Source organism: Scophthalmus maximus, chromosome 3, assembly GCF_022379125.1.
Source record: "Scophthalmus maximus strain ysfricsl-2021 chromosome 3, ASM2237912v1, whole genome shotgun sequence".
NCBI classification, from domain to species: domain Eukaryota; kingdom Metazoa; phylum Chordata; class Actinopteri; order Pleuronectiformes; family Scophthalmidae; genus Scophthalmus; species Scophthalmus maximus.
In genome coordinates, this window is record NC_061517.1 from 13929292 (window position 1) to 13952381 (window position 23090).

Consider the following 23090-nt stretch of genomic DNA (forward strand, 5'->3'; position numbering starts at 1 on the left):
CTTAAATGGTTATCACCTCGGTGTGATCCACCACTCTGCTAACATAAATATTTAATTACAGGGTGGCTGAAATAGAGCCGTTACAGACTGCTGGTGAGAAATGGAGCTTCTATTTACAGCCCATACCGTTTCATAAAGCCGTGGCATTGGTCGGCAGCCCAAGGTTATTAGTGTGGTTCCAGAGGAGTGTGTGTTTGTGGTGTGCCTGTGGGCTGCTGAAGAGTTCTCACTCTTTTCTTGCTGCAGTGATATGAAGGGGAGAAATGCACTCAGTCTGTTATTGAGCATTCACTCATGAATCCTTGATGGATTACGGGTGTGTGTGTGTGTGTGTGTATATATGAGAAAGCTCGCCGCTGTGGCAGCAGCACTATAGTTAATGCACAACAGCGATGTGAACCACTCCTACAATCGAGATCCCTGTATGTTTTACCCTTTGACATCCATAGTTTTGCTCTGTTTCATTTCACGTGCTCCCTGCCCTCTGGGCTGTTGTACGATGTCATTCGTTTCATGCAAAATTGAACGCGAAGTTCCGCATCGATGCCAGCTGCGATGAAGTTATCACCACGTTGAGGCAGATTTCCCTACACCGATCCTCCGAACCTCACACTTTCACACTCGAGGTAATGGAACCTTTTCAAATGTCGGCCTTGCTTAAAATTTTTGGACTCGTAAGTTACTGCGCAGCTCATTTAAACACTGATCTAAGCTTTGCTTGATTCATCCTGTTTACTCATTACATGATAGCTGCGGTGAAGGCAATTACTTCTAGCTTTCAAGTACCTTGCTTTTGGTCACAGTGTGGCTCTTATTCATTTCACTGGAGCTCCCAAGGCCCCGCGGCTTTCAATCAGTCCAGTGAGTGGCATACGCTAACATCTTGCCTCTCTATGTAGGAGATAGGTGGGCAAACACAGCAGAGTCTTTGAAGCACTTCCCATCCCTGCTATTGGATTACCAGCTGGCTTTCCAGGCCTCATCTGCACAGATGAGTGCCAAGATCAATGGGGCTCTTAGTGCAAAGCTAATTCGATCAGGACTGGCTTTGCTACTGCTGATCAGAGATTATTTATTTTTTGACATGAAACAAAAAACTTAATCAAGTCAAGCCCATGTCCAATATCCTGCATTTTCAGCCGTTCCAGCTCCCATAGACATCAATTAGGAGGCATTTCATATTCGTTATTGAATTGTTGGGTTGGCATGCAGAGGCGAGGTGTGGAGATGGAAGTGGCGAACTGCTGCGTAAAGTGATCTGGCCAGTTGTGCTGAGTGTAGCAGGAATGCCGCCTTTTCTCCAGCGGAGCAACCGGCATCATAAATAAGCTAAGAGCGCCTGTTTTTAGAGGGATGAGGTGTCTCCTGCTTTGACGTTGAGCAGAGAGAAAGGGTTGAAGGGCATATTGACCCACTTGTACTGGAAAGCGAAAAGCAGACTCTTCAGTGGCCCTTGTTCCCCATTAATTATTGTTTGATGCTAATAAAGGAGGAGGGAGGGGGGGATGGGGCATGTTATGAAACATAATTATTCACTGCAGAATTTTCCCTCGACGCGCCGTGCTCCCGCTCCCCTTGTGCCCGGCGAGAAAGCTTCCCCCGGCTGTCAATTGAGTGCAGCAGGCAAAGATGTCCCCTCAGCCTTCTAAGGAGGGGACAGGACGGAACAGGGTGAAGGGCACCATTTGCCCGAGTGATATATGAGGAGAGACAGCAATATATGTAAGGAGCTGCTGAAAGAAAGATACAAGGTCAAGGCACATTACACTCCAGCCATTTACTGGCTGAGCACATACTCTGACCTGGACTGCAAATACAGTTGCTCAGCAGCAGTGCCCCTTTTTTGTGTGTGTTTATATATGTATGTGTGTGCGTGTGTCAATGGCCTACACATTTGAGACTGACACGTGTGCATACACAAAGATGAATGCTGCACTGTGGTGAATGGGCTCTCAGTGACTTTTTATAAGTTCTCAGATGCAGTTGGGAGCTATTTTAACAAGACTGTAGCTGCGAAACCCCCCCCCCCCCCCAGGTTTCCACCAGGCGGCTGCAATGTCAGACGCACTGGAGGCTGATTTCCTATGCATGAGCGGAGCATATGGTGTGCTCAAAGACAATGCGAGCATGGGATTAGCTAAGGATTGTGTGTCATAACATTGTGATAATTGAGTGCACTTTGAACGGTTACTCCAGCACCAAACGCTGTGTATTTATTTTTCTTCCGCTGTCACTTATCCAAACATCAGGAGAAAAAAAATTGTTTTAAAAGTGTGTGTGTTCTTGGCGTAGGCAGGGCAAGGCACCGTTTCCATTGTCATTAATGGCGCAGTGACAAGGGGAGAAGCCAGTGAGGCTGCCATGGTCAAAACCCAACATTAACATTCCAAGAATATCTGAGGCTTATTCTCAGCAACTCAGCTGTGCAGCCGGCTCACTTCTCCTTCGGTTTAAAGAACACAAAAGCGGGTGTATAGTCAGCCCGGGCAATGCTGTTTTTCGGCAGTATTAATGTGCCAATTTTTGTTGCACAGTGAAGGATGCGATGTGTAATCCAATATATTGCAGTTGTTAGGTCTTTGGAAAGATGAAAAATATGCAGCTTGTGTTTGCTGGAGGCATAACACACTATCAGTTAGGGATCAAGTCTCCATTTCACACATGAACAGGCCGAGTTAATCTGTGGATCGCTACTGTACACTGTGTAACATCCACCCCCTCCTCTCATATTTTCCCAAAAGCCTATTGTTCAAGGCTCCCGCTGCTAATGCTCTGGAAAATAGTTGTCTTTTCAAGCCGCTGTGTATTTTTAGGTAAAGACCTGAAGCATTCGCAGCCAGTAAACCACACAGGTCCGACTCTTTCAGACTCTTTAAAATGAATTATATGTATTTGCTGTGTGTGTGTGTGTGTGTGTGTGTGTGTGTGTGTGTGTGTGTGTGTGTGTGTGTGTGTGTGTGTGTGTGTGTGTGTGTGTGTGTGTGTGTGTGTGTGTGTGTGTGTGTGTGTGTGTGTGTGTGTGTGTGTGTGTGTGTGTGTGTGTGTGTGTGTGGCACTAAAATGCCACTGCTGTAAGCCACTGCTGTAAGAGGCCCAGTCCCAGCCACTGCATGTTTTATGAGCTGTCCTCAGAGGATACGGGAGCTCTGAACTCAGATCCTGCTTGTTGTAGCAGCGTTTTCATCACCTCCTCATTTTTTTTTTTTTTTTTCCTTCTTTCTTTTTTTTTGTTGCAGGAGAGGAAACGCATACTGAATCAGGCAATATTTACAACTCAGCCCTGTCTGTGACTATAGTTTAAGAAGCATGGCCACTGGCTGCATGGAGGCATTCACAGAGTCATGATGCATATTATTCTCCTCATGTGCACTGCCTTCCCCTCTGCCCAGGATCACTGGCCTGCACGTCTGAGATGGTGGATGACGAGGCTGAGCGCTACACTGAATATTGCACTCCTCTAGCAACACCCCCCCACGCTGACTGCTTTTTAAAGCCATCCTTTTCCTTGACCAAACACATCTCCAACTGGAGAACGTTCACTGACGATATATGTTCGCAGTGATTACACTCTGACCCGTGAGTTTTTTGGTCTGATTGCGAGAATGCAAAAATTATCACGGTGAATAACAAACTAAATGGGACACTACGCCTAGAAGACAAATTTTGTTATCTTGTAAATGGCAGTCAGTCATCAGTTAGTTGGGTGGAGGTTGGTGGTTAAAGGAGATGCATTTGCATATGATATAATACCCCTTCCTAATTAGAACCAACACCATCTGCTTGAGGAGGTTTGCCACATCGGTAGTAGCTAAATAATTTAGACAGAAAGATGGTTTTGTGTACTGACCTAATGGCTTCTGTTTTTTAGGAGCTGTTCTTGAAGCTCTGTCAGAGCTGTCTAATCTATCACTCTAATCTGCTGTATTTATGTTGGTTTTTTTCTTCCCCCTCCGCGTTGGCTCGTCACTCTGTGTGGCATAGTGATTAGAGTAGCTGGAGGATGTAGGGCAACCGCATGAATACATTCCCTCCTCACCCACACTCATTTAGACGACCAGTTGGAGTTGAACCGACGGATGGGATCGTTAAGCTGATAGGCAGATCCGCGAGGAAGAGTTGGAATATGTGATTGCGGAGTATCAGTGGAAGTGGTACATGATTGAGTGCTCAAATATTAAAATCTCAAGAGTCCTCTCTTTTTATCAGAAGACAAAATCACATTTTTTGCTCCATTCTTTATAAATCTTTTCACTGCATACATCTGATTGCAAAAATGTCATGTAACTCATTTCCCCCTCCTCCTCCTCCTGCTGGAGCTCTCTTCGGTTTTATAGAGATGAATGTTTGAAGATGCTTATATGATACAGATATTCTTTTTTGAGTACAACTCAGCCTTGAACGTGTCCCCTGTGTGTTTCTACCTCTCCTGACCTCAGCTTTACCTCTGAGTAAATTTCCATTACAACAGCATATAATTCACCAAAAAATTGAATTGTCTGTAGCTCTCCAGAGGTGAAGGAACTAGAAATCGTTTCAAATCAGGAACTTTATTCACAACCGTAGAAAAGCGGCCCCCGCACATCTACAAGGAAACTCAATTAAGAGCCACATTCATGACAGCACTGACTGCCACCGCATACCTCGCATTCTCCTGCTTCTCTTATCAATGACACATTGGGAGAGGTCCTTTACTGTACCTTTACCGTTAGCGAGCTAAGGATTACATTTTTTCTTCAAGAGCGCCTCATTTAGAGGAAGGGGAAGGGTTCACAGTGGACAGCCCTGGCCTTTTCCCTCGGGAGCCGTGTCAAAACACGATGCCCCGCCAAGCAGTCGGAGCTGCTGAAATGGCCCTCAGCTTTGCTCCAGCCAGACAAACGTGGCAGTCTGAGAGGGGGTTATTGTGTCTTGAAGTGAGATGGTATTGGGCTGCGAAATGAAGTCTCGCAGACCCCTGTAGATAATGGACTTCTCCGGTTGTGGAGCGGGCCCCTCAGGGCCGTTCGGAGCGCTCACAGAGAGCACAAGAACAGGGACTAGTGGAGGATTTAGCCTTTCTCCTAGAGATGGAGTAGAGGCTTAGACGCTGCGGAGAACACAGTCTGATCCCTATGTCTGTGCTTGGAAGTACCTGTGGACAGTTTCCATTGCAAAAAGAAAGTATTGGATGCTACTGTAAGAGGAGATGTACATTTTCGTGGTTCATCTTTTTTTTCTTCTCACATTGAGAGTTTATTGCTGCCAACAGTGTTATCGTACTTAAGAATCTTTGCTTTTTGCCACGGGTTTAAATGTTGATGTTGGAAAGCCTCAAGCCATCTTTTCTCCAGCATGGCTTCTACCTTCCAAACTAACCCCGGATGTCGGCTAAAAATAGAGCCTTTGTGAGCACAGCTTTAGCAGAGGGGAGAAAAAAAAGATGTGGTTACTCATCAAGTGAATTGAAAAACAAGTGGAGCAGACAAGTGTCTTTGCCCTGCCAATGTGAACCAAAACAGAGAGGGCCTCGGAGAATAAAGTAAGCCATGATTGCGCCAGGTAAGACAATGCAGGCGGGGCGCAGAGACCACCGAGAATCCCTTACCAAGTGGCCTGCCCCCTGCCTCCAGCTGAGGCTTTCATTGTGCTGTTGTTTCTAGGGGGCTTGGATGGCAGCTTAGATTAGATCGCACCGGGTAATGGATTGGCGCTGAAGAAAACCTGCTGCAGCTCAACATCACCACAGCGAGGATCCAATGCACTGCTGAGGATCTTGCTGGTTTATTCAGATCAATTTGAGTTGCCCTCATTGTTAATAACCCTGTATATATTCATGCTAACATTGTTCTCTTCTAATCTGTATTCATGCGAGTATTTCATTCAATCCCTCTGCAAAGCCGGCCCTAAATCCTTGCCAATCATATTTTGCTACTTCATAATTCTCCAATTTAATATGCCATGAATGACTTCTCATTCTCTCTTCCCAAAACTGGGTGGATCGCTGTGCTGGTTATATTGTAGTTAGATTCCTTTTTGCATTAAAATGTACATATTTTTTTCTTGTTTTTCTAGTTATCTATTATTTGTTCTATAGAACGCGGTATGAATAATATCCATCTTTTGAGAAGTTGTTCCAAGATAATCAATTACAAAAATTTGGCAGGATGAAAAAAATAATTCCTTCAGCTTTATCACGCTGTATAGGTACTCAAGGAAAGCATGATCATTTGGATGTTTATCCTCAGATAGGTTTTGGATTAAAACTACAGAGATGAGCGTGGATCTGGATAAATGTGGGAGTAACTGGAATGAATAAAACATGGCTTTTTTAAGGGCTGTTCGGTGGAAAGAGGTAGAGGAAAAAGAGTGTTAAGTAACTGAAACCTGCTGTGTGGCCATTGTGGGGGATGATGTGTTAATCGAGCCACAAACTGTGTGGTTTTTCAGGCCAGAGCTCTCATTTAAACAGGCATGGGGAAGAGAAATGTATTTGAGCGGGGCCCCGCTGGCTGTGGCCCTCCACTCCATTGCAGTAATGTAAATGGTGGATTAGGTGCCGTTGGCTGGGACCCCCACCCCCCCTACTCTCTCTCCAGCCACTGCCCCCTCCCTTTCTCTTCCACCAAGACAGCTGGTATCTTTCAAAGGGTCCTGGCCCCGGTGATTGATGTGTAATAGTTCCAAGCCTCACCTGCCCCCTCACAGCATTATTCATCGGCTCGGCAGCGAGCGCTGCTTTCTACTCAGCACTTTGTTTCCCGGGTCGTGGGTGGGGAGCCTTCTCCCTCGCTTTCTCTCCCTGTCTCCACTTTCCTCTGTCTCCTTCTCTTCCATCTCAGCCATCAATACATTAAGACTTTTCATTGCCACAGTGTTACTACTTCACTTCACACTGACTCACTCCTTTTTTTTACTCTCTCAATTTGTTCAAATTGCTCTTTTATCTCGATCAAGCTATGGCTACGTACAAAATAATAGATTAAAAACGTGAACATAATGTTAACTGACGAATGTAAGTGTTAACACAATTATACATGACGAAGGGGGCATGTGCGTATGAAGAATTGTTTATCGCTTTTAGGGTTAGCAAATACAATTATCTTAATGTCAGGAAAGGTCATTGGAGAATGTTAGTTTGGATTGAGGCAGTTATGTAAAGCATTTCCAGATGCACACCTAGATTGTAAAGATACTTATTGAAGCTTGTAGCCGCCCACAACATCAAAGGAGAATGGGCCAGACCTTCATTTGCAACAGTTCAGAGTCCTGCTCGGTTTCAGTGCAAGAGGCTCATGTTACTAATTAGAGGAGAGGAGAGGTGTTTAGATCCAAGACGCGCTGCTGGATATGGATACAGGAGATGGCTGAAGTAGCACTATGTATTTTTGCACTTCACTGGAGGTGTGTATCCACGGTGGGTGAGTCTCCTTCGCTTGCACATGCGTGGTGGAGCCTCTCGCAGCCCTTCACTGTGCGCTAATGTGTGTGAGTGTGTGTATATGCTGGCAGCCCAGTGGTCGCCGTGGTAACTCATCATTAGGTGATTAATGGGGCTGTGACGAGGCTGCGGTTTAATCAGGCCCGGTGTTTGTGTTGAGGCCGACGACAAGAGCAGCTGCCCTGTCAGTTGGTGTCTGCTCACGAGATGACAGCACCCGCTGCTGAGGAGCGCCGTTGTCAAACGTGTTTCATTGTCTGTGTGTGTGTGTGTGTGTGTGTGTGAATGTGTCTGCCAAACGCTTTTCTACCACCTTCCTCTTTTCTTCTATTCTTAACCTCACGCTCTCTACCTGGATCCCTCTCTATCCAATCCTCTCCCGCTCTGCCATCATGACCGTAGTAACGCGGAGGCTGATTGCCTGGTCTGATCCCTCCGGGGGCTGAAATAGGTATTTCTACTTAATTTGTTGCGGTGGGTGGCGGCGAAGGCAGCAAATGAGACACGTCCTTTGTAGGCGCAGTGTGTAGGGGCAGTGTAGTGCAGAGAGCAGGCTGCTTCAGCGTTGCTGTTTATGGAGGATTTCATCATGGCACGAGAAAGAGCTATTCTGAGTGAACGACAACTGAAAATGGCAGCGTAAAAAAAAAAGTGGCTGGCTCAGCTTCTCCCCTCCTTTCCTTACCCAGTGGATTTCTGTGTTCTTCCCTCCAGAGCTGTCATTTCACATTAACACAGTGCTGACTGTCAGCCGGGGCAGAGGGCCGGGGTTGGGTGCAGTCCAGTAAGCCAGAGTACACACACATAACCACACACAGACGCACACAGATGAGTCAAATTGAGCCTGGTGTCATCACAGATGGTTTGCAGAGAAAGCCAGCCAGTTTACCTCTGTCGTTGAGCTGTATGCTGTGCCTCTCCTGTGGCACTGCAAACAACAATGGTGCTGAAAAACCCAGTTGACTCATTATCTGTGGAATTCTACAGGCACAATGCAGCGCTACCTTTTTATGTTTCCATGCTATTTACAGTTACAACTTCCCTATAGCTCGTTGTGTTTCATTGTGCATGCAGCAGTTCTCTCTCTACTCTTCTCGCCCTCCATTTTTCCCGCTTTTTCCTATAATAACTCTGTTTTACTTCCTTTCTGAAATGGAAATGTTTGAGCTGGAAGCCTCTGCCCTTTGATAAAGCTACTCAGTGCTCTCCAGAGTATACATGGTTTTGGAGGGGAGTGCCAACAATTGCTGTGATGTGGAGAAGAGTCAGCACAGCTGCCTGATCTCTAGGAACTTATCTTCTATTTCTCACCCACAAAAGATTTCCTCCAGCAAAAAAACAATCCTTTTTACTTAATGTAGCTTCTGTACAGTAAGGATGATTGTTATGAACACAGGCTTATGTTTATTATCCTTCTTCTTTCCTCTGCAGCTTTTCTGAAACGCTGGGGTTGTTGGTGTGGCCAAATTCTCCCTGGATTTGATTGGTAAATTCAGAAGACTGAAGCCCAGGCTCACAGTCTACCTTTCACGGAGGCCCAGCCGTGAGAGGACTGAGGAAGGCACGTGGCGGATCATGACGGCCGACAAAGAGAAGGAGCGGGAGAAAGAGCGGGATAGAGACAGAGACAGGGACCGGGACAAGAGGGAGGCTGGCAAGTCCCGCCGGCAGGACGGGGAGAGCGAGAGCTCCAGGCCCCGACGCAGCTGTACGCTGGAGGGCGGGGCCAAGAACTATGCAGAGAGCGAACACAGCGAAGATGACGACAACGACAACGGCAGCACAGGCGGAGGCAGTGGTACAGCCGAGGAGGCCGGCAAGAAGGGCAAGAAGAAGACGCCCAAGAAGAAGTCGCGCTACGAGCGCACAGAGAACGGAGAAATAACATCCTTCATCACAGAGGACGATGTTGTTTACAGACCTGGAGGTAAGTCCGAGTGGCGTGGTCACTAACTACAATGAAAGCAAATCAGTCTCTATGTTGTGACTTTCTGATATTGGTAATCGGCCAAACATCTCATTCACTCATTCACTTATTCCACTTCGTTCTCAATTAGCTTGTTTCAGCCATTAGTAGACACATTTATAATTGATCAACCATTGATTTCTTTTTTTATTGCAATAAGCTACAGAAGGATTGCACATTATCCAAAGTAGCATCTCCATCAGCACTGTTCCCTCCAGCTAGAGGCCAATGCAGCCTGCAATCAATTCGGAGTTGACCCACTTTGTCTTGGTGTCTTGAGTCAATAACGGCCAAAGTGGTCATTCGCTAGATGACGTGAGGTGACGACAGGCGCGATAACGATTTTATCCCAACATCATTTGAATCACTGAAGGTGTGCTATCTCCTCTGGGGCCAGGAGGTACTCGAATTTTCCTGGAGAGATGTTTGAGCTGCGCTACAACGTCTTTATTACATCGGTTGCACAGAGCTAAAAAAGTGAACCAACCTTTTCTGCACCTGTAAACATGTCTTGTCTTTCACCTACTCTTTATAAACGGGTTGTATTAGAGTGGGGAATGTCAACGCTCTCTGTTGGTAGGAAGCCAGGCTGCCTGGTTGTGTGTGTGTGTGTGTAGTCTGCTCTCTCTCTCTGGCTGCACAGTGCTATCCGCCTTGCAACTAAATCATTGCCGCCACGTCTTTTCATTTATGTAGCACGAGCAAAAGGTCAGGTGGGGAATGGGAGGGGGGGAGCACATTGTTTGGATATTCAACGGGAAGAATGGAAATTACAGCCAGTGGGTTAGTTGAGGTTGCTTCTCCTCCAGCTCCCTACTCATCCACACAAACATCCCTGCTTTCCTCTCCTCAGCGTCTAAACAGACGACTCAAAGTAGGTGCAGGGAAACAGCCAGACATCCCCACGATACACTCGCTGTCTGGTTGCGTTATCTGGTTGGCTGAGTTATCTCTGCACCGGTATCAGTGGAGGTCCTCAAGCAAACAGTCACACTGAACCAAAGCCCTGTTGTTGCTCGCTCTCTATTTCTGTCCGTCTAACACTCTGCAATGGACTCCATTGAATAGATTTTTTTTTTGTTGCTCCACATTTCATGTTTAATAGAGAGAGCACCGGCGCTTTGTCTCATAGTCAATCATGCAGAGAGGGGAGGGGGGTTGAGAGGGAGCGGGTGGAGGTAAAAACATTGGAAGCAGTCAGTCACATCAATGAAACATTCAAAAGGCATATAAACAAAGTCGACTGTCTCAGTGGATTAGGCCTGCCGAATATTTATATTTCCAGATGCGAGCAAATTGCACAGCCAGTGTCTGGTTGATGGGGAATATTTATGTTTCCTGTCTTTCTCCTTCAATTAGTTTGACAGGTGTGGAGTGGCCCGGGTGTCACAGCCGGCTCACACCGTGCACACCAGAGCTCTTTAGATTGGTTTAGATTAGGGATGAACCAGGACTCAAGCACTGGTACACTAGTTTGTAATTTACCTCCTATTGTCAAAATGGAAGATCCTCCACCTCAGCGACAGACCTCCTGCCGTCTTTTCTGTTTATTGTTCAAGTGATAAGCTCTGTCTGTGTGTGTGGTGAGTATGTTTTCCTCCTCCCGCTTGTTCAGTGGTAGCAACCCTCCTGCAATCAGATTTGATGTGTGCAGCTTAGGCAGGCACAAAGCCTGCAATGGATTATGCTTTACTAAATGTTAAATCTCTTTATAGCCGTCTAGTGACACACAATATGTAAAACTGACCACCCTCGGAGAGGGATTTACACCGCCTCAGACATGGGGAGAGGGAAGAGGTTGCGTCGGAAAGCGATTCAGCAACGCAGAATGAAATTTTGAACCGAAATACTGTTTTGATTACTTTTGGAACGGTCCCATGTCATCACATAAAGAAATAACAAGTAATCTACTATTGAAACCGTCCGCAAGCTCCCAATCTCCAGCCACCTACCAATCTCTCTTCTTAACCTTTTATATCCCTTGAAGATGGGTTCAGGCAGCTTAGTGCACATCGATTGGTTGGGGAAAGGTGGAAGGATAAGTGCAGTTGGCCAATAGGTGGGCCCCAAGCAAACTCCAGCTCCGCTGCTCTTTTAAAAAGGATGGAGGAGTGTGTCTGTGGTGGTGGCCAGGGGGGAATGCACATCGGGCCATTTGTATGGTTGGCTGCAAGGTTGAACAGGCCGATGCATCGCTAGCAGACATGCCAAATAGATCTGTGCCCCGTGGCTGAGCTCTCAGCACATCGCCAGGCCCAGCCAGACGCCTCCAGAGCCTGTACCCCACCCTCCCCTCAGATTATAGATTCTACATACTGCCACGGGGGGGTCAATAGGAGACACCCTTGAACCACAGAGGCACACAAAGAAATCTCACACACACACACACACACACACACACACACACACACACACACACACACACACACACACACACGGTTATGCTGATAACCATTATTTGTGCACCGTGTATTGTAGCACACACATGCAGAGAGTAACACTATCTACAAAGTGTGCGTTTAAGATTTAAGAGACAGCCACTCACTATAATAAGCACACTCCTGCAACACACCAAATTACAGTCTAACACACACACACACACACACACACACACACACACACACACACACACACACACACACACACACACACACACAGAGCAGAATCCACATTGCTCATCCCTCCCCGGCACTGCAGGTGGCTGGCTGCCATAGCATGCCTCGGTCCTCACTAACTGACTGGCTGGGGCTGGTCTGTTTAAAATGTAGAGAGTTAATGAAAACCACCCGCCCCCCCACCACCCCCTTCCCTCCGAACTCCCTCTGCCCTTGTACCTGCGTGTATGTCAAACAACACAAATGCCATAGCCAACCCACTGCTTATCAGGGCAATAAACACCTAAGTCTTGCATTAATGTAGCAAGTTCTTATTATAATGGAGACGGTTTGTGTTGTTGAGAGGGAGAGAACAAGAGAGAGGGAGAGAGAGGGGGGGAGAGGGAGAAAGAGAGAGAAGGCTAGTCTGAGAAAAACACCTTGTGTGTATGAGTGTTTGGGGAGTTGTTGATGTAGACAGCTGTTGCTTCTTGCCGCAGCCACCACTGAACCCTGGGGGGAGTTGGTGTGTCTGTGAGAGAGAGACTAAATGTGTTGTGCAAACAGTATGCTGTGCAACAGGATCATGTCTGTCACACACACACACACACACACTGGCACAAGTCTGCCATGTTCGGTGTGCGAGGGCTTCAGATTTTCTCCCTAAAATATATGTCAAATACAGACGAGTGACAAATAAAAAGGATAAACCAACATTAAGTGTCTTATTAAGGTGTTTGTCCACCATGTGCCACCAGAACAGAACCGCTTCAGTGCATCTTTTGAGATGAGTCTTTGGAGGGATAAACGCCTTCTTCCCAAAGATAGTCGTTTGGTCTGACATTGGTCCAAAATCTTCCGTTGGTGAGATCTGGTGACTGCGAAGGCCATAGCATATGATTCACATCACTTGACTTAACCGCACAATTTGTTTTTGGACAAGGTTTTGTTTTCTTACTTTTCAGCAAGTGTAGTGGCTTAGCTGATTTACTCAACTGCTCCTCTGCAGTTACTTACACCAATGTTCAAAATGAACATGACCTTTGAAAGTGAATTGCATCATTACTGTTGAAAGTTTTACAGCCAGTCAATAATGGATAGAAGTGCTTTTTTTGTTTTTTACAGATACACATTGAATTCAAAGCAAAGCAAATGATACTTCATAGGAACACAACACATCTCAGTTATGTCTTCAGTGCGGACCCTCTGGAGAAGCCAGTGCAGTGTGGTTCAGGATGTGTTGGGTTGGTTGTTCCAAGACACTGTAAACGAGAGATGGATTAGCATCGCGCCTCCTCTCTTCTACAAAGGCTAGCCATCGATCGGTTTGCTGTTTCCAGTCAAGCTAACATGAGGGACAAGCCGTTGGAGTCCTCTCACATTGAAGCACAGCAGTGTGAGTCTGTAGCCGGTCGCTAACTGAACAGGTCTATTTTTAAAAAGCCCTCTCTGCTCTCCCATCTCTCCCCACGCTAGAGACTCTGGGAAAAGGGCTTTTTAGTGAAATCCAACCACCTGCCGACTCCTAAATGAGAAAGCGTGGGCTAGCCGAGAGGGAAAGGAGAGGAGGAGGAGGGGGGTGGCGTTGTCAAAGGGCCTCTGTTCTCCCTTAGGAGCTCAGTCAGCTGTAGGCCTGCCCCATTGTAGGGAGCTGATGGTATCGCTTGCCAGGTATTTCCCTCTGCTTTTCCAGTGAGGAGAAGGGAGATTTGTTGGGCTGGCGGATGAGGAGAGAGGAAGGGAAGTTAGGGGGAAGAATCAAGTGTCCAAGTGCCTCCAGGCCTCGACTGCCTGTTAAACACCACCCCACTGGGATCGGCCCAGCAGGAAATGGCACAAGGCAGCATTGGTCATCAGCAGGTCTCCTTCACAGAGCCGCCGTGGTCGATGGTGGGTCAGTAATAACACCCGTCTGCCTCTTCCCAACATTTGTGTCCTTCTTGGCCCTCTAGTCCCCTCAAACCCCTGTGGTTCCATTATTGCATTCCTCGTGCTATTTAATTTTAGGATCAGTGCACTCGAGAAGGAGGGGGGGTTCGCCCTCCTTAAAGCCGCGTGTGCAGTATGAGGCCAGCACCACTTTTAACAATGCAGGTGCGTCCTGCCTCATGGCGAACACTCACCGCCTGCGAGCACGGCTTTAACAAACACTCCTTTTTGATTTAATACGCCCGCCGCGTGTCCAGAAAAATATGTTCATATTCTTGCTGTGTTTAGCCAATCTCTTCTCTTTCCACAGCACCAACCGCCCTCCTCCCCCATTACTGTTTACAAAACACTGGCATATATGGCCGTGTTCACAGTGTGACTCTTCCATTGTTGCTGGCTCGTAAAAGAAAGCCAGGCTGATATCACCTCAGAACCCCCCACCCCCTCCCTTCTGCTGGAATGCTGCAGCAAATTAAACGGCATCTTATTTGCTTGATACAGAGAGAGAGAGTAGGACACGTTCTTCTGCTGAGGCTAGGTGTGTTTTAGATTAGACATGCTTGGCAGTCATGAGAGAATAGCTGGCTGAACAATGGGCTACAGCTGAGAAAATTGCTGTGTGTTTGTGTGTTGCAAGGTTTTTTGACAATGAATATTCTGTTGCTCGAGCTCGGCAGCGACAATGTAGTCGGAGAAACAATGACACCGAGGATCAGCTTTCAGTGGAGTGCTTGGCTCTGAGAAGCTGCACTCTCAGTAGCTTCATGATTATCTTCCCCGTGTCGGAGTATTGAACTCTCTCCAGCCGTCTCTCTCTCTGGGTGGCGTGGCGGTCAGCGGTGAGGTTGAGCCAAGTAGAAGTTAAAAAGTTATGGCTGCTGAGGGAGTGAGAACACTCATCTACAAAGGCCCTGCTGCACCGAGGGCTACACCCATCCAGCTAACACACACTTCAACCCCCCCCTAAAAAAGAAAAATCCCATCCCCCACACAGACCCCCCCACCACGGCTAAACGCCCTAGTCCCGCCCCTTTCCACTTCTCCACTTGAGCGAGGAGACCCACTTCCAAATGCACAAAACGGCAGGAATGTTTAACAAGCCAGGCAGACCCTGGAGGAACCGTGTGGCCGTGCTTCGACAAGCCCCCCACACCCCCACCCTCCCTGAGCTCGCGTTCAAACAGAGTCTGAAACCTTAACTCGGTTTTAACTTTCACATTCACTGACATTCGTGTTATAGTCTCATTCAGAGAAATGCCCTTGGGGTAGTAGACTTTTTAGTGCCCAGGATGAATTCAAAATGTGCTTTTGACGTTCAAAGAATAGACTCGCTTGCTGGCTGTGAATGATTAAACTAGATCCCTGTCTCTCTCTCTCTCTCTCTCTCTCTCTCTTTTCTCTATACCACCTATCTTTTCTCTCTCCCTGTCTGTTCTTTATGCCTGTTGATGTACTCTGGGGTGTAGACACAGAGATCTGGCCTCTCTAAATGAATGTGCCGACAAGGTGAAGGGACACTAAACCCTAATTCCCCCAATTTGACTCCTCCGAAAAATGTCATCTCATTCAGATTAGTCTCTTTTGTTCTCTGCCCTCCCCCACTCTCTGCCTCCTCCGCCTCTAACCGCCTCTCTCTGTCTCGCTCAGCACACACACACACACACACACACACACACACACACACAAATACACTGTGTCGCTCACAGATCACACAATAGCGCTGATGGATATTTTCATTCATGTTATCTTGTAAATGACTTCCAGGGATGGTGTAGAGGAGAGAGAGGGGAGAAGTGAGAAGAGGGCAGTAGTGAGAGAGATATAATGCGTCACTCAGAGCCAATATGGGTGATAAACCCCCTCCCTCCCTTCCCTTCTCTTAGAACAGCTCATTCAGCCCACAGCAGATAACAAGCCCACCCTGGGGTAACACACACACACACACACACACACACACACACACACACACACACGTACACGTACACACACGTACACACAGCCTCTCAAAAAACAAAGCCCATGATGTCACAGATGCACTCGTAGACACCAGCCCCTCTACAAATGGTATCTTGGGTGTCAAAGCCATTTAATATCTTTGCCACCTCTCTTTTCCTCTGCACGCCGTAAGATAAACCACAGCCAGATCGATAACTCTGTTGACACAAACAAATAAATAACAGATGATGGCACTGTCAGACACTGGGAGAAAAAAAAGAAAAAGAAAAAAGCCAGCCACACATCTTTTTTTGTTGGGGAAAGTGTGGCTCAGTCCTTTATTTGTAAAGTGTGTGTGTGTGTGTGTGTGTGTGTGTGTGTGTGTGTGTGTGTGTGTGTGTGTGTGTGTGTGTGTGTGTGTGTGTGTGTGTGTGTGTGTGTGTGTGTGTGTGTGTGTGTGTGTGTGTGTGTGTGTGTGTGTGTGTGTGTGTGTGTGTGTGTGTGTTGAAATAAGCACCAGCGGTTTGTGTTGTCAGTGTAAATCTTGCCCATGGTGGCTTTTCTGTTTTTGAAACAAACCTAGCAGAGCGATGAGATGGTGAAGCAGAATATCAATCCATCTTCATGGCTTTGTGCATGTTTGAATTTTAGCAAGAACATAAAAAAGGAGCTCGTCGCATCCATGTGAATAGGTCCGTTTTCAGTGTGTGGGAATCAATGAGGTGTTAGTGGCTTTTGATAATAACTCTGTTTAACAGGTTATTATTTAAAAACTAGAATAAATCCTTTTTTTTTATCACAGTCACTGTTTTTGTTTCAACAAAGAGTCAAGGTGAATGAGAGACTATTATGCTAATTTGTAATTCAGATCTCTCTTTCCGTAATAATTCTAACCCATGGCTGTTTCTCAAAGTGCTGTGCTAGGCTTAGCTGTAACCATTATCGTCGTCCCACACCTCCTCCTCCTCTTCGTCTTGACAGAAGTGCAGTGTGAATGTTTTTGTTGAGGAGATGAGGGTTCACGACCTGGCCATACCACCAGTCACATTCAATCAAACGGCACAGTTGGCCTCGGCCACCTCCTCACACACATTATGAGAGGATTGCTTTTAACGATTGTTTGGGTTATGTCATTTTGGCTAAAAGGTGAATGCTAATTAATTTTTGTGTTCTGTTTTCCTGCTAAGCTAACCCCAAAGCTAGCTGGATATATAGGTGCAATGATGGAGGTTATCATTTTGCAGAAGCGGGTTACAGTGATCACTGCAGGGTGGGTTGGGGTTTGAGCTAGTATTGCTCACTGGTGTATAAAAGGAGTGGAACAATAACATAATTCCCCTTGGGCGTAATGTTTGCTTTGGAAAGGCAACCTTGTAGCGCTCCAAAAGTCCTTAATCCTATTACTCGCATTCCAATTGAATTTGACTCAAGGAGAAAAATGTCTTTTCAGCAGAGGTAACAGCACAGAATAATGTATTACCGCGTCTGTCTGCAGAAAAAAAAACATGAAAGGGAAGAGTGAACATCTTCTTTCAAACTGAAATCTGTTTTTTCTCTCCCCTCTTATTTTCAGATTGTGTGTACATTGAGAGTCGGCGGCCCAACACTCCCTACTTCATTTGTAGCATTCAGGATTTCAAGCTGGTGAGTAACATTTCCTCCTAATGTCTGACCTGCTTCATGTCCCTGCGTCCTCACACTGGCCTGGAGTTTAGCACCAGCCCGCCCGCCTCATGTCCCATGCTGAAAATCAAACCACTGTTTCCCTAGTGTGGAGGGATTACAGAAGAAATCCGAGCTGCAATTGGTGTGTGCACAATAAGGTGATGCAGTTGCTGAGATGCACATTTTTGGCAAACTGTGGAAGTCTGATGAGAATTGAATACCTATCATAGTGAAATGGGATTTTAACAAAAGTGTTTGTATCCTCAAGATTGTTTTTAAAGGATTTGTGTGGAAAAACTACAAATCCCACAAGAGTATTGGGCTTGAATATTAACCACCTTTGTGATCTACTGGCAGTGTAATAATGCTTGTAATGGAAACAAAGATGTTTGTTAATGCACTTAATTGATTTAATGAAGGAGACTTTCACCAGTTTTCAATTGATTTTTTTTTTACAACCTAGTGTGGCCAAATTGCCTCTTTTGCTGAATAAAGGAAGAAATTAGTTTTTAATTTGCTGCTGAGGATGGCTGATTCATCAGGCACAGTCGGTTTATTGAGGTGGTGCTTAGTGTTGGGAGATCTCTCCCTCCCTCCCTACCTCCCTCCCTTTTGCCCATTGACTGTCTTTTCTCCTGGCGTTATACTCAGCTGTTGGAGTTCACCCAACAGCTATGTCTTTGTTCATGCTGTAATATTATCATTAAGATATGTGCTTAAGTTGCAACAACACAGGTTTTAGAAGTAATCAATAGAGCCCGACCGATATTGATTCCTGAGGGCCGATATCAATATGAGGGAGTACAAGATTTCTGATAGCGATACATCAAGATAAATACATATATTTTAATCTGTCAATGATTCCTAAGATGTCATTATCAAACCTTTATGAAAAAGAAATGTAATTGAGGCTTGATATTTAAGTTTAACAATACACGCTATCTTAAATAACTATAAATCAAAAGAAAACACAAATATATAGAACTTGATTTAATAGAAATTGAAATTATTATGTTTTATTTATTTTTTACGTAAAATGTAAATATAAATGTATATTTTTTTTCTGCATTGTTTATTTTGTACACTAATTTTTCATAGCGCTAAACATAAGTGCTAATAACGATGTCCGTGAAAGGTTCATATCGGCCAATCAATATATCGGTCGGGCTCTAGTAGTGAATGTGTTACAGCTCCCGGCAAACCGTGCAGAATATATTTTTAATATATAATGTGGGAGTGTCAGATTATTAAACTGGGCGTTTTTACACCCAGTTATTAATGGATGGCTCCATGTTGGGTTTATCTCAGAGGACATTGTAATCAAACAAATGTTTCTGTTGGTTGCGGAAATTCACCAAACGTGAAGTTTGAAATTGATTGCGCAACCGAAAGCGAGTATTTTGATTGGTCTTTTGAATGGTTTCCACCTGTCATGAATGGTGCAGGTCATGATGTGACCACTATTTAATGGCTAAAGACTACTGGCATTTGTGATCGATGGGTCTATGGTGCCAAATGAAGCCTGCAGGAAGGAGCATGGCTCGTAGAACAGATCGGTTGTCTTGGCGTAGTGCAGGGGGGGCCTCTGTGAGGGGCGTCCGGGCCCCAGGGGGCCAAAGTAATGGCCACCGACAGCCAGGGTGATGATGGGAGGTCAGCCCAGAGGCCAGGCACACCACTGTTGGAGAAGGGGTAATAGTATGTATATGTCTGTCTATGTACATATGAGATGTTAAGGATGTTGTTCACGTGTGAATATGTTAGTGTGTGTGTGTGTGTGTGTGTGTGTGTGTGTGCGTGTGTTTGAAGGGCAGTTGTTGTGTGAAGAAAAGGGTTGTAAGAGGGGAGTACAGCCTGGCCCCACAGCATCAGGGCTTTAATCGGATTGCTACTAGAGAGTGCTGAGGACGGCAGGAACCCCTCCCTGAGCTCACACATGCATGTGCACACACACACACACACACACACACACACACACACACTCACAAACACACACTTGCACAAAAACCCGCACACCTGCAGCTTGATGAAGAGCGCCAGAAGAGGTCTGGAGCAGACCGAGGTAATTGTCCAGGGAGGGATGGAGAGAATACTGGCTCCATTAGCTGACCCCTGTTTCTCTTTTCTCTTGTTCTCTCTCGCTCTGTGTGTGTCTCTCGCTCTCTGTTACTCCATCCCCCCATCCATCTGTAATTAATGAACAGCCATCTGCATGCCTGTATGTGTTTGAGCAGGCTGTACCCTTGTCGTCCTATGTAAAAACAACAAGTCCCGCTGGCTCTCCAAACAAGTACAGTGTTTTTCAAATGAGCTCACTTCGTCGCTGGGCGACAAAATCGCAAAAGATTGGCACTGTGATCTGTATTTACTAGACCCGCGCAAAGTCCTCTTTCAGAATGAAAGCTGTATTAGGATGTAATTGCACATTTTGATATAAACTACCATCTCGTTGGCAAACCTCGATTCCACTCCATCACCCTGCACTCAAAACTGGAACAAGCACTTGTGCCACTGGGAGAGATAAAAAAAAAAGAGAGAAAATTTCCATCCACTCATTCTGCCTTTTTGTCGCACATAGCTGTTGGTGTAATCGCATTTGCTTCTCTTGCCACAATGTATTGGAGAGGACAGGCAGCAGGCAAGAGGAGGTCCCTGTAAGTGAACCGCGCATTAGACGTGAACTCATTCTCGTCATTTCCAATCCGCTCATCTCTCCCTGGTCCTGCATCCGACCCCCCTCTTTTTCTCGCAGCGCAAATTATCGATCACCCCCCGCCCTTGCCTCTCGTGTGGGGGAACAGGGCTTTTGGAGGCAGCAGAGGGGGAGGTAATTTCATTGGTCCTTAACCAAACAACCTCATCAATATTGCCCCTCTCACACCCGTCTCCCTTTCCCTGTTTCCCTCTCCTACCTCAGTCTTTAGACTGTAACAGTCTCACTCTGTACTTTATCTAATGACCTGTGAATCCAATTAGTGCTGTGTAGAATTCCTGAATGCAGCCATCAATCTCTCTGCGGTGGGTAGAACAAGGATTGAAGTTCGACTCTCTCTGTCTCCTCATATCTTTCTCTCACTCTGGTGTTTGCTCTGTGTTGGGAGGATTCTGAGTCGAGGGGTGTTTTACGTTTGTGTGATTCATCGTTGCGTCTGTTCACACACAGCGAGTCATTTAGTAATTACACATGAGAAGAAAAAAAACACATTCTGAAGCATTTGGACTTGGAGGAAAATCATTTCCCTTAGTTTGTTTACTCAACAGTGGCAGCTGTGGTGCCCATTGTAACCTCTGTGACATATTGATCCACTACAGATTTCACTCTCCGCCTTCCTCCTAAAATGTCTGCCCGGATACAGGGGTGACCAGTAGGAGGCCGTTTTTTAACCGTTCAGAAGTGGAACGTGGAAATGCAGACTCTTTATAATCACAGTAATTCTCTTACATGCCCATATTTAGATTATTTGAATCATTTTGAATAAATCATTTTGAATTAAAAAAAACAAAAAATTAAATTGAAAATGAAAATTTAAACCAGCAAAACAATGGCACCACAAGAAAGTCTTATCTTTTACACCCTCATGTGATTGGTTGGGTCAACGAAGGGCCCTTGTTTTCCCACAAGTACAAGTTTCAGTTTACAGCCGGTGCCACGACCTTGTATTGTGTTTACGTTCTATATTTGATGAGAGAACTGCAGCGCTGCTGCCGCAGACTTGTGTGTTTGTTTGCCATATACATGTTCTGGCCATGTGACGTATACTGTGATCATCCACTTCATTCTGTACATATTAATCTGTTCAGAACAACACATGCTCACGTACACAAACCCATGCCTGTTGACGTGAGGACAAGACAATGAGCCACCTGAACAACCTGCAGTCATATCTCCCCATTGACCCCGACTCCACCGATCCATCCTGCTTTTCTTACCCTGATTGTCTCCTCCGTCTCCCTTTCTCTCCCTCCCCTCATCTGTCTGTTTCTACACTTCAGTCCTCCCTCATCCCAGACCCTCTTTATCTGCTGTCACTCACCCACCTCCCTCCTCCCATCCCGTGTTCTGATCATTGTGTCCATGTCCTCGCCGCTCATTGACCCCCCCCCCCCCCCCCCCCCCCCCCCCCCCCCCAACCCCCACCCCACCCCACCTCCCTCTTTGCTTGTATCTAACCTCATTTGCTGTTATTGGCCAAGTCAGCTGTGTTTCTTCCTCCCTCCCTCCCTTCCTTCCCCACATCCCTCACTTGCTCTCCCTGCTTCTCCCTCCCTCCCTCTTTCACTAATGGAGTGATTGCAGTGTTTCTTACCCCCCCGGGAACGAGGGATTGAGGAGCCCAGTACACCAACACACACCCACACACAGTCTTTCTCTTGCTGTTAGTCTTATACACACACACACACACACACACACACACGCACACGCACGCACACCTCTCAGCCCTGGATCTCTCTGCTTATGGACATTTAATTAGATGCCATGTACAATGCAATTATCTTGCCGGGAGTCCAGCTCATATGTTGCCGACCTGATCAGCTTAAAACGAATGAGGGATTTTCTTTGTCATATACAACCAATGAACTGTGTTCACTGGTTTTATCATTCTGTGCCCCTCAATTTGGCATCGTTTTAATACCACAGTATGAAGTAATGGCCAACTAAAGGTTGAACTTACTCTGTTTGCACTGTGAGATGTGTGCAAGCAAATCCGTGATGCGTTGTGCATTCACACATGTCCAGTGAGAAAATTGTTCAGGCTTCTAACACTGTTGAGTAACACATGCACAGTGCATGTGTGTGTTTGTTATTGGAGGTAATTGATGCGTGTCAATCGAATTAAGGTGATATGTTGAAACAAAAGATAGACGTCCGAAAAAGGAAAATGACGTGTTTATTAACCTCAGCTCTTATTGATTAGTATTTGGCTGTGCATCTTGTATGCAGGATTTGCGCATGTGATCCCTACATGCCTAATCGGTAAAGGACGCTCATTGCAAATTGGTTTTCACTGATGCTTAGAAACAAAACCCCCAGGGGCGTCCTGATCACTCACACTGCTAGTGTATTAAGGCCAGTTGCGGTTTTATTTGCTCATCACTCTCTTTTACCCACATTTTCTCTCTCTTTACTGGGAACTGTCAAATGCGGCAGAACTATTAAATTATCTTTTGTGTCAGCCCTGCATTTATCCGTCCCAAAAAAAAATCCATTTTAGCTTCAATTCAATTTTGTAATGTTCTATTTTACTGATAACTGAATTAATAGCATTTGCTGATGAGAGACGTGGCTCATTTCAGAAAGTAGTCGAGTCCATGAAATGATATTGCCTCATTTTTGTCCTGAATCAGTTTAAAATTATTAGAAAACCAAAGCATGAAATTATCAGATCACTATAAAAAGAAATGAAATGAAATGTTATTGTTTCCTTCATTTTCGCTGAACATTGATGTGACACAATTGTAAAAACCAGAGACTATGAATTTGCTTTTATTTTTCAATGATGCACAAAATACCAGTGGTTTTAATGCCAGATTAAGTTTTCCTGCAGTGATTTATCCAGCTGCTTGTTTTGCAGAAGTGCAGCAT

The 23090-nt window shown here is 45.8% G+C and overlaps 1 protein-coding gene across 6 annotated transcripts in view; it reads left to right on the forward strand.

Annotated features, from left to right (window-relative positions):
• The window catches only part of rerea (arginine-glutamic acid dipeptide (RE) repeats a), a 125480-nt gene that overhangs the window by 42223 nt on the left and 60167 nt on the right, over positions 1-23090 (forward strand). For all 6 annotated transcript variants that reach the window (XM_035644032.2, XM_035644031.2, XM_035644028.2 and 3 more), the window contains 2 exons: positions 8849-9344; positions 17415-17485. In XM_035644032.2, coding sequence (XP_035499925.2) covers positions 8993-9344; positions 17415-17485 — 423 coding nt within the window. In that variant the 5' untranslated portion in view covers positions 8849-8992. The remainder of the gene's footprint in view (positions 1-8848; positions 9345-17414; positions 17486-23090) is intronic.